This window comes from Eurosta solidaginis, chromosome 3 (genome assembly GCF_040869045.1).
Source record: "Eurosta solidaginis isolate ZX-2024a chromosome 3, ASM4086904v1, whole genome shotgun sequence".
In the NCBI taxonomy this organism is placed as follows: Eukaryota; Metazoa; Arthropoda; class Insecta; order Diptera; family Tephritidae; genus Eurosta; species Eurosta solidaginis.
Genome location: NC_090321.1, coordinates 272,713,218 through 272,724,024, shown reverse-complemented (window position 1 = coordinate 272,724,024; position 10,807 = coordinate 272,713,218). Strand labels below are relative to the sequence as shown.

At 38.7% G+C, this 10,807-nt stretch overlaps 1 protein-coding gene across 5 annotated transcripts; it reads left to right on the top strand.

Annotated features, from left to right (window-relative positions):
- Positions 1–1,242: 1,242 nt before the first annotated feature.
- Positions 1,243–4,586, top strand: LOC137247174 (uncharacterized). 5 transcript variants are annotated; one of them, XM_067778267.1, is made up of 6 exons: positions 1,243–1,396; positions 1,493–1,976; positions 2,041–2,621; positions 2,675–2,840; positions 3,865–4,033; positions 4,110–4,586. In XM_067778267.1, exons 2-6 carry the CDS (start codon positions 1,601–1,603, stop codon positions 4,255–4,257), a joined length of 1,440 nt encoding a protein of 479 aa, XP_067634368.1. In that variant the 5' UTR covers positions 1,243–1,396; positions 1,493–1,600; the 3' UTR covers positions 4,258–4,586. The 5 variants fall into 5 exon arrangements, with proteins under 5 accessions (XP_067634368.1, XP_067634369.1, XP_067634367.1 ...); XM_067778268.1 differs by having other exon boundaries at positions 1,258–1,396; positions 1,502–1,976; XM_067778266.1 differs by having other exon boundaries at positions 1,341–1,396; positions 1,479–1,976.
- The last annotated feature ends 6,221 nt before the right edge of the window (positions 4,587–10,807 follow it).

The following is a 10,807-nucleotide window of genomic DNA, read 5'->3' as shown; positions in this document are numbered from 1 at the left end:
TCGCCAGAGCTCGCCTGCTAAATATGCGTAATATACATTCATATTTGTGACAGGATTCCCCTGGGGCGTAAATGAGGTTGGAAATTGGGTTGCGGAAGCTCTGAAGCTATAAAGCTTTGTATCCCTACAAGAATACTGACTATCATATGACTATCATCTGATTGTCAGCAATGTCAACCTAACAATCAGCGCCTCATACAAACTTTCTATCACAAACTTAAGGGGACTTGCGCAAATGTGATGTAAACAACTGTGTACGTGTGAGTTTTTGTCTCCTTCTTATACACCAACATCGCCTACTTATTAAGTATATAGCCGTACTGCTCACTCTCATTCCTTTTCCTCGATCAGTGCTGACACTCTAGCTATCAAGAAGTGCCATAAATGATAGTTTACTGTAGATATCAGGTTTGACTGTTATACTATCATAAATGACAATTGTTATATTGCGCCAAAAATGAAACAATGCTTTTTGCTTTTTATTTACTTTATTTCATTACGTTTTTAATTTTGTACGTGATAAAGGCATACGCGTTTCTTATTTGTTTAAAATAAATAGTTTTATAAGAATTCGACTTCAGAATGTTCAATTTAAATTCAGAAAATAACAAAACAACAGAATAGCGCTTTCCTCAAGCGGAAACACATTTAAAAATGAATCACCACTAACCACTATTATTTTTCGCGTATCAATTTTTTGAGTGAGCCCCATACATTCCGACAGCTTTTGGTATTTTCTAATATTATTTTCGATTTTTTTTCTTTTAGCATGGAGCTTTGAAATGCTATCTTTTTCATTTTTTAAACTTATTTTTTATATGGTTTTCGTCGGTTGAAAATGGCGGAATTTAAAAAATAACAAAACAACCGTGATAATCATTTGATTGTCATATGACAGTCAGTAGTGACAACATGATTAAATCGGATAAACTGTTCTCGCACACATAAAATTCCGTTGAGAATTATGTATCTGTCTCACATGCATAATGGTATCTGCTGTATGTTCTTTTGTTCTGTACCAGGTGTCCGAAGCTTTCCCAGTTTGAGTCCTTTTTCATGATTATAGGCTGTTGTTGGGAACATGCGGACATGCGTGAGCGATCAAAGGAACATACATAAATTTAAGTATCAATGTTTACGTCATCGCAGGATCAGCATTGTCAATTACAAGTGTGAGTGTTTAGTAAAACTATCAGCATTTCTTGTAGGGTATTGCGCTTATGAACCTCTTGAATCCCCTTGTGAAAAAAATCCTATTCAAGAATAGTGCCTTAAATCCCATTGCAATAGCAAAAGTTCACAACACTGGCACCGCTAAATTTTTTAAATTTTCTTTACCACGCCAATTCGCATTTGTTATTGAAAAAATAAAAAGGTGCGATTGTTCTCTGAAAGGGTGAGTTTGTAAATAATTTACAGGTTCTTGATTAATTCAATACGAAACTAAACAAAAAAGAAAATGTTTGCTACTGGTAAAGTGTTAATTTATTAGCTTTTGCAGAAAGAACTTAATCAATATTGTAATCATTGGTATGAGGAACATTTTGCAAACATTTCCCTTATCATTCCGCTTTATTATAAAGCAAACATATCAGGAACAATGTTATTGAATGCTACCACGGATAGCATGCTACCATACTCTATGAAGGGACAGACGTTCAATTGCAGTGATGAAGCACGTATGCTTGTTGATACACCACTTGATGAACTCAGTGCCGAGACACGTGTTAAGCTCTCTGAAATGTTGAACGGTAGAAAAATATTGCGATATGCCGGCCATGATCGTGATTGGCGTGGTTTGGCAGAGTTGGCCAAGGTGCGTAATTTTTGTAATAGCAACTCAGATGATCCAATGCAAACAGTGCTTAGTCAGTGGTGCCAGCGGAATGGAAAGAAAGCAACTTGTTTTCATTTGCTGCACTACTTATCCAAAATCGATCGTTGGGATGTTAGCGATGATATTTTTGTGTTTTTGCGTAAGTCTGCCAAAAGGTGTATTTTAAAACACAATTTTACCTTATCAATTAACATTTTTTTTAGTTAAAGATGCACAGACGTTTGTGAGTAAAAGGTTGCATGTTAATTCAACAGACAACGCTACTGATGGAGGAGCATCCTCTTACACTTACAACGAATATGTAGTCGAAGCTGTTGATGGTAACAACGACGAACAAAATCAATTAGAAGAATACAATGACAATCAAAATAATGATATGGACAATGACAATGACAATCAAAATAATGATATGGATAATGATGATGTTGATGATGGCGGTTCTCATTCCTCATCAAGCTCACCGCCCAGTCCACCTACAAGTACGCCACCAAATGTAGAATCCTTGATAGGGCGTGTTGAGTTGTTGACTAAAGCCAGTACCACAACTCATGCCATTCCAACTGTACCAAATGCTCCTATAACTGTGGCCGTGTACCCTACAGAGCCAGCACCTGAGGTTTATAATGATGAAATAAATCCGCTAACATGCCAAGATGCTGCACGTTTACGTAGAGGCTTACCGCTTACAAAGTATGATGCATTCGTTTTATACGCTGATCCTGACCAACATTATGCCAATGAGATGCAACTAAAGTTGGAAAAGTATACAGAATTTAACTTTGAAGTGAGTATGACCTTTAAATTTTTACTGAACTCTAAACATTATTTGTTTTTCAGCTAGTTTTCAAGAATCGTGATTTGCTCGGTGGCACATTCTTTCATGATGCAGTAGCTGAGCTAATGGAAAATCGCTGTAATTATGTATTGCTAATCGTTACAAAAAATTTTAGCAATGATTTTGAAAGCTGCTTCTTTTACAACAACGCACAAACGTGGCAACTAAGTAAATATATAATTACATACATATAATATATACATACTAACAAGTTCCATCGCTCGCATAGGCTTTAGTTCATATTTTGTTATCCGTCAACTACTATAGTGATAAGTCCTTTTTGACATCCTCATTTCAATAAGAACAATAAGCTTTTAAGATCGATTTATGTTTACAAAAAATACCTAAATGTATAGGTGTCTATTATAAAACCACCGGCAGAACTCTATTCCTACCACAACCGGACCTATCTACTGGACGGAAATCCCGTACGCACGCCTGTGTAAGTTGTTGCCGAGGAAATCGAACCAGTTCAGGAACATACTGCACTTAATCCAGCAAAGGGCTGCCCATACTCGTAACGCCATCACACGGCCATCCCGTCCCTTTCCTCTTGTCTGATGAGAACTTGGGGTCGCCAGAGCCTCAACCGCTTAAGAAACAGAATTCGCCTGGCAATTGGGTTGCAGAAGCTGTAGATTGTTCTAGTATCCCCTTGGAAGGGTTGCACCTCACAACCCCTTGAACCAATCGGGTATTTAAGTCGTCTCTAACGACGCGAGGGTATATTCTAAGCCCCCTAACCAGCTGAGGTCATCTTATACTGCTCGTTCCAGACAGTACCTTACTTTACTATCAATATCGATTACATCGTAGATCTTTTGACGAAAACCTAGGAAATTGGCAGTACTAGCAGGACTTAGGGCTCAACCGTGCTGAGGTTGTTCAAAGAAGGGACTCCGCAGAACAGTGGATTTGTGTCGTGTGGGAGCAATCCACACGCAGGCCATACTTAGGTATGTCAGAATTTAGAAGGGATTCCGTAGAATAGTGGATTTGTGTCTTGTGGGAGCAATCCACATGCAGGCCATACGTTAAGTATGTCAGAATTTAATCTGCTAGTTGTCGTTTGAACCGATAATATAACGTATCCAAAACCTTGGCAGCTCGCACACTATCATGTATGCATTAAAAATTCGTTCTATAATTCTAATCCCTAATTTATTTCGTTTTCATATTCAAAAATCGGCAGAAGAGAATCGTCGCAAAATAATACCTTTGTTATACGATTTATATTTGCCGCGCGCCTTGCGTGGTTTGCATACATTAAAATACCAAAGCGAACATTTTTGGGATCTCTTAGTGGATTCGTTAAGTGTTAAACTACCACCGTTACTAATAAAAGTACCAGAGTCTAAAACGTATGTATTAATTTAGTAGATATATGTATGCAACTACATATGACTTAAACAATAATAATCTATCTTTATTATTCAGCAATGAACAAGCACTATCAAATCTACCAAAACCACCAAACACACCAATTGTAACTGATGAAAAGGAATTGAAAAAGAAAACCACTGCAGTGAAAAAGTCTCTGTTGAAAAAGCCAGGTTGGATTAAAAAGAAGAAAATACAAAAGTAGTCATAATAAAGTGCCTTGAATCTTAGCCGAGGGGAAGGTGTGGGAGCATTTACTTGCCAATTTGTTTTAACCAAAAATATATCATATACATTCATCCATATAGCTTTACGATATTGAGATTAGCTGAGGATTGCTACGCGCAATCGTCTATATCATTTACATGTTTTTAAAATATTGTCATTAGCACGATAGTATTTAAGTTGGCCTATAGTTGGCGTTATGCAAAACTTTGCTTTAATATAATGTACTTACTTTGTTGTAATGAAAAGTTTCGAATTTCCGCTGTTTAGCATTTTGTGTGGTTAAATATAAAACATTAAAATAGCTTATATGAACTTCTATTTGTTTTGCATAGTATGAATTGGAGTTGCGGGTTTTCTTTACGTGAAGGCTTGACTTCGATGAGTGAAAGTCATTGCTAAAAATTATCTTTATTTGTTTGATTTGGAACGAAAATCTATTCAGGAAGCTAATACTTCTATTAAGCCCAATAGGTGCGCACTACAAAGTGAAAGCCTCTTAGTTTGGTTTGGCGCATTCTATCTTTAGGTAATAGCGTTCCTATCCACTGCAATGATCCAAACTCTGTTTTCGGGCCATTTGTTTATAATCGAGTCGTTTGAAAAACTTTCCTACTTTATCCAAGCAGTTCACAAAGTCTTTGTATTTATAGTCACATTTCAGAAGACTGGCTGGGACGAATACATAGAATTCACAAAGAGCTTATTTGCGAACCTCCTCTCCCAAACATCTATAAGTCCTAAATATTAAGCGGAATTTTCCCAAATTGTTTGCCTCCGTCAATGCTATTCTAATATTGAATTCCGATCCTGATCTTCCTCCGCGCCATTTCTGCAATCATTTAAATTATGAGGCGAAAACGTAATTTTCAGTGCGAGTACAGTTAATTTTGATGTCAGTTTACAGCTTGTACATACATCATTTAATCTTCTTCAGTACTCGCCGTCGGCAAGACTTAGAGGTCTTTCGAAGAATTTTTCTCTCGAACACTCCCTGAGCCGCTTTATATAGCATGACGGGTACGATAAATGACTTGAAGAGCACGATTTTCGTTTGCCGATAGATGACTTTACTTTTCAATTGCCTACCTAATCCAAAGTAGCATTCATTGGCCAGAGTGATTCTTCGCTGGAATTCAGAGCTGATATTGTTTGTGTTGATACTAGTTCCCAAATAAACAAAGTCTTTTACTATTTCGGAAATATGGTAGCCAACAGTAGCGTGGTTGCCAAGGCGCATATGCGCTGACTCTTTACAGGTACTTCGGTTTGTCCTCATTCACCATCGATAGATTTTCCGCTTCCTTTCTAGTTTGTAATAAGCGGAAGTTACGGCGCGGGTGTTCAGGCCGATGATATCAATGTCGTCAGCATACGCCACTAACTGCACGTTTTTATAGAATATTGTTCTAGAGCGGTTAATTTCTGCGGCTAGTACAATTTTCGCCAGAATCAAATTAAAGAAATCGCACGATAGGGGATCACCCTGTCTAAACCTCATTTAGTTTCGTACGGCCTGGAGAGGTCCTTTCCAATTCTGACTGAGCTGACTGATGGTGTTGTTCAACTTCATGTTGTTCAGCCGTATAAGTTTCGCGGGGAAACTAAATACAGACATAGCGGCATCCACGCAGCTCCCTTTCGCGCTTTCGAAGGCGGCTTTAAAATCGACGAAGAGGTGATGTGTGCCAATTCTTTTTTCGCGGGTTTTTTCCAGGAATTGGTGCAATGTGAAAATCTTGTCGATGGTGGATTTAACAGGTCCGAAGTGACATAATGCTAAGGTCCAATCGGCCGATTTACGGTGGACTACAATCTTTCGCAAAATACACTTGACAGGAACATATATACGATAAGGGAGGCTGATTCCGCGATTGCTAGCTCAGTTTGCAGGAACCCCTTTCTGGTGGACTGGGCAAAGAATACTTAGATTCCAATCGTCGGGCATGCACTCGTCCGACCATATTTCGCAAAGAAACTGATGCATGCGCTTTAGCGACTCTTCGTCGCCGTATTTTTATATCTCCGCAGGCAATCTATCAGCTCCGGCGGCCTTGTTGTTTTTTAATCTGGTAATTGCTATTCTGCCCTCGTCATATTTGGGTGGGGCGGACATTTATTCCATCATTATCGATTGCGGGATCGGTTTAGTCATCCCGTTGATGTACATCGCTGTCTCCATTTAGAAGATCAGACAAGTGTTCACTTCATAATCCAAATACTCTCTAGACATTGATTAAAAGGCCGCAGTTTTCCTTCTAACAGGACTTAAAACCTTCCGTCTGTCGCCGAATTTTTGGTAAACTTTTCGGGCGTTATTCCTGTTGTTGTTGTTGTTGTAGCGATTAGGTTACTCCCCGAAGGTTTTGGGGAGTGTTATCGATGTGATGGTCCTTTGTCGGATACAGATCCGATACGCTCCGGTAACACAGCACCATTAAGGTGCTGGCCCGACCATCTCGGGAACGATTTATATGGCCACATTGAACCTTCAGGCCATCCCTCCCTCCCCACCCCCAAGTTCCATGAGGAGCTTGGGGTCGCCAGAGCCTCGTCTGTTAGTGAAACGGGATTCGCCGCTCGAAGGTGAGGTTGACAATTGGGTTGGAGAAGCTATATGTTGCGCTACACAACCCCTTGAATCCCGGGCGTTATTCCTGGTGGCTAGCAGCTCAAGCTTCTCGCAGTCACGCCTTTCTGCCTCTGCTATTTTCTCCCTGAAAAGGCGTCCCGATTCTCTTTTCAACTCGCGGTCGCGTTCATACACACTACTTATTGCGCTCGCTTTTAAGCCATGTAGGCAGCGTCATTTCTTTCGCTGGCAACGCAGCATTCTTCATCGCACCAGTTGTTTTTGCGTGGTCGCCGAATCCAATTTTTTTTTTTGGATTCAAAAAAAAAAAAAATTTTTTTCGGCAGCGGTACGAAGTGCTTTAGAGGTATGCTCCCATTGTTCCTTTATTCTGTCGGGTTGACTTGTGGTCTCAGAGAGCAGGTGTGAGAGTCGAGTTGCGAAATCATTTGCAGTTGACAGTAAGATCAGGTAGTACATAAAGCAGCTTATTTGTGCAACGGAGTATCGATAGGCTATGAAAGATATTGTAATCACCATATCCTGCAGTTGAACGTAATCTACCCAGATAGATACGCGGGGATGCAGTAATAGGTCCCGTCCTTACTTACTCAGGGCAAGGCCTGACTTAACCAAAGTTTTCCCCGCAATTGAAGAGGCCCCACATCGTATTGTGTCAGCGCTATCGATGCCCCGTGGAAAAAACCCATCTAACGCCAAAATATCGCTGGCCCATCCCTATTGCAAAAGCATTTTTTCCTTGACAGCCGTAAGATCATTTCGATCAAAATTGAACATGCGTACCGACGACGTATTTTTATAGCATCAACAGTACGCGCCACGACCAGGGAGGTATACGAGTTCGGGACCCCCATGGGGAGATATTCTTGGTACTTTCGAATGCACTGTGTATCGTCTTAATATCGCGACCGTATTGGGCATATATTTTACCTAAGTCTTGCCGGAAAATGGTTTAAGGATTTCGTTGTACTAAAAAGGTTATCTGCACCATAGAAATTAGACTTATCCGAAACTATATCGCTGCAACGTAAATTTGCCAAATAATTGGAAACAAGTGTCACTTATAGATAGACTTCTATAGCCATAGTTGAACACAGTGCATACAATTTTCAATTCCGCTGCCACTAAATCCTTTTAGTCTGCTCACATTGAGAGAACGGGAAAGCTTCACAGGATGTAAACACATCACTGCGGTCAGAATACATAACAGCCAAATCCACACATATTGCCTCGAGGCGGGAAAGCTTCACAGGATATAAACACGTCACTGCGGTCAGAATACATAACAACGAAATCTACACATATTGCCTCGTGGCGGATGACACGGCTGAACATTTGGTTTCAATTACCTCGCCCTCGCTAAGTATTGCCGAATTTGCCTGCTGAATATCTAGCGTAATGTTCGAAAGGTTGCCCCAAAGGCAACGAACTGACAAGGCCTTATCAGTGCGGCTATAGACCTGGTAAATCCACTATCGACCAGATCTTCACATAACGCCAGATCCAGGAAAAGACTCACGATAAGCGAATCGACACTCAACATATTTTTTTTTTTTGGATTCAAAACAGCCGTTTACTGCGCTTAACAACACACCAGCTTCGGAAGGATTGGGAAGAACCTTCACGAGTCAATCAAAATATAAGTGGGATTCAGACAAGGCAACTCCCTTTCATGCGATCTCTTTAGCCTAATCCTGGAGAAGATATTTCAAGCAACACTGAGTTGAGAAAGGCAGATGGAGGAAGACTTCATTTTCCTTGGCGCTTTCAATTGACGTCAGTTATCGCGAAACAGGGATTGCTGGCGTGACTTGTTACAAACCACCCAAAATCGCTCGGGTTTTTAAGCGCCAATCATTGATGGTTCTGAGATGGGTCTTCCTCACTAATCAATACTATATGCTAATATTTGAACTCGTAGGCATGGTTATAAAGATTTCTAGGGCTTATGTATTATATTGGGTAATGTAACAATACTACACCTAGTGACACAGTAGTCTAGAACATTCTCTCTCGTTTCCTCGGAGCGGTCGGAAAAGTTAGCTGCTATAGAGATGTACGACATCTCAGCTGCTTAGGCTGGTCTTGTTCCATTAACGCGTTTCACAGAGCTCTTATTTGCATGTCTTTTGGCCTGAGCCTCTGCAGGCCTTGCTGAGTTCTTCATATCCTCAAACTTTTATGCTCAGATAGAAATAAATTAAGGTCACACTATTTTTTTTTTTTTTTTTTGTAATTTTTTTGCATTTTATTTCTTTTTCATCATAAATAACTTGGTTTTTTTGTTGTTGTTGTCTCTTGTTATTTTGTTATTCTTCTTAGCTTTCGCTTCGCATCTCTTTTAATTATTTTATATTATTAATTATATTTATTTTATACTTGTTAATACTACGTCATTTCATACATAATTTATTTTTAACCGTTAAATTATGTAAGTATGCATTAAGTGTTTATATGTATGTATGTTTGACACGCTCGGCATCATCACCCACCCAACATTATTAACTCTCGCAATGTAATTCAAGCGAAAGGATGCATTCACAATCAGTTTATGTATGTGTATGTATGTTTGTGTGTATTTATGTTCGAAAAACATATATAATTTTTATGAGTTTAAGTTTTTATTAGAGATATATGTACTTAATATACAAATACACGTATTAATGTATTTATGTATGTAGGTATATATGTATGTATTTGGTCATGTTTAATTTAATTGGTTTGTTGTTGTATTATTTAGTTACTATTTATTTCAAATGACTATGACTGACTAACTGACAGATTGGCTTACTAAAACTAAATTACATTAGATGTTTAAATGACATCCATATGATTTTATTATTATTATATGTTTATTGTTTATTTATGCACGATTTTTTGCTATTTTTTATATCTAAAATGTTTGTTAGTGTGTATTTGTATGTCGCATTGCGAAAGTCTGATTTTGTTAGTTTATCTTTTGGCTAAAAACTAATTTATTTTGGTATTTATATATTAATGCTATAAGGGAAGATGCACGCAAAGCGTAGCATCATAGACGCGTATTAGACACAGCATAATAAATCTGTAGGCGTTGATGTCAAACACCTTAATTTGAATGTAGACGTGTACACGAGGCATAAGCTGCATGAAAGCGACAACGCAAGAAAGCAGGGTTGAACCAAAAATTTTTGAATATAAAGATATTGCATGCGCAAACTTCGGTGGAAAGCAGCGGAGCGTAACAAAATTCTAGTAGGTCACTTTCACCACACCAAAAACTTTAACACAATTTTTAACATAATTTAAGCACAGAAATACACTGATTGGAGTTTTAGTGAGTAAAACTTAAAATTCTGAACACATTAGCTGAATAAAAAGTGTCCAAATAATTATTAAATAACAAATACAGACAGTGGTAGTTTAACAAATTCTGCTGTGGTAAGTGGTGAATGTGACCTACTAGAATTTTGTGAAGCTTGCCTCACACGATTTTTCGTCTATGCAATGTCTCTATATTATACCGTTTCTGGTTGAACTATGACCGGGCACAATGACCGTAAATTACTACTCAGATGACGTGGAGCGTTTTTGCAGGGTAGTTAGTTTATCGGTGATTTGCGTTTGTTCGAAATGGCGTCGAATATACCCAACAAGTATTTGGGTTTGGTACCATTAAAGCTCATGTTGATAATTAGCATACCTCTAAAATATCAAGAGTTGTTACGAAACAGTGGCTCAACTTGAGAATCATAGTGTACTCAGCAAATTTAGATATTTTTAGCGACAGAGTTTTAACGTTAGCGAATTTTGGAATTCGGGCGCAGATAACATTCAACGACAGCGTCTACAAAGCGACATCTGTCAAATTATTTTTAGGCATGTTCTTAAGAATGTTATTATATTCGCCGCTACATAGCAAGACGACAATCAATCACGAATGCCATTGTAGCCAGAT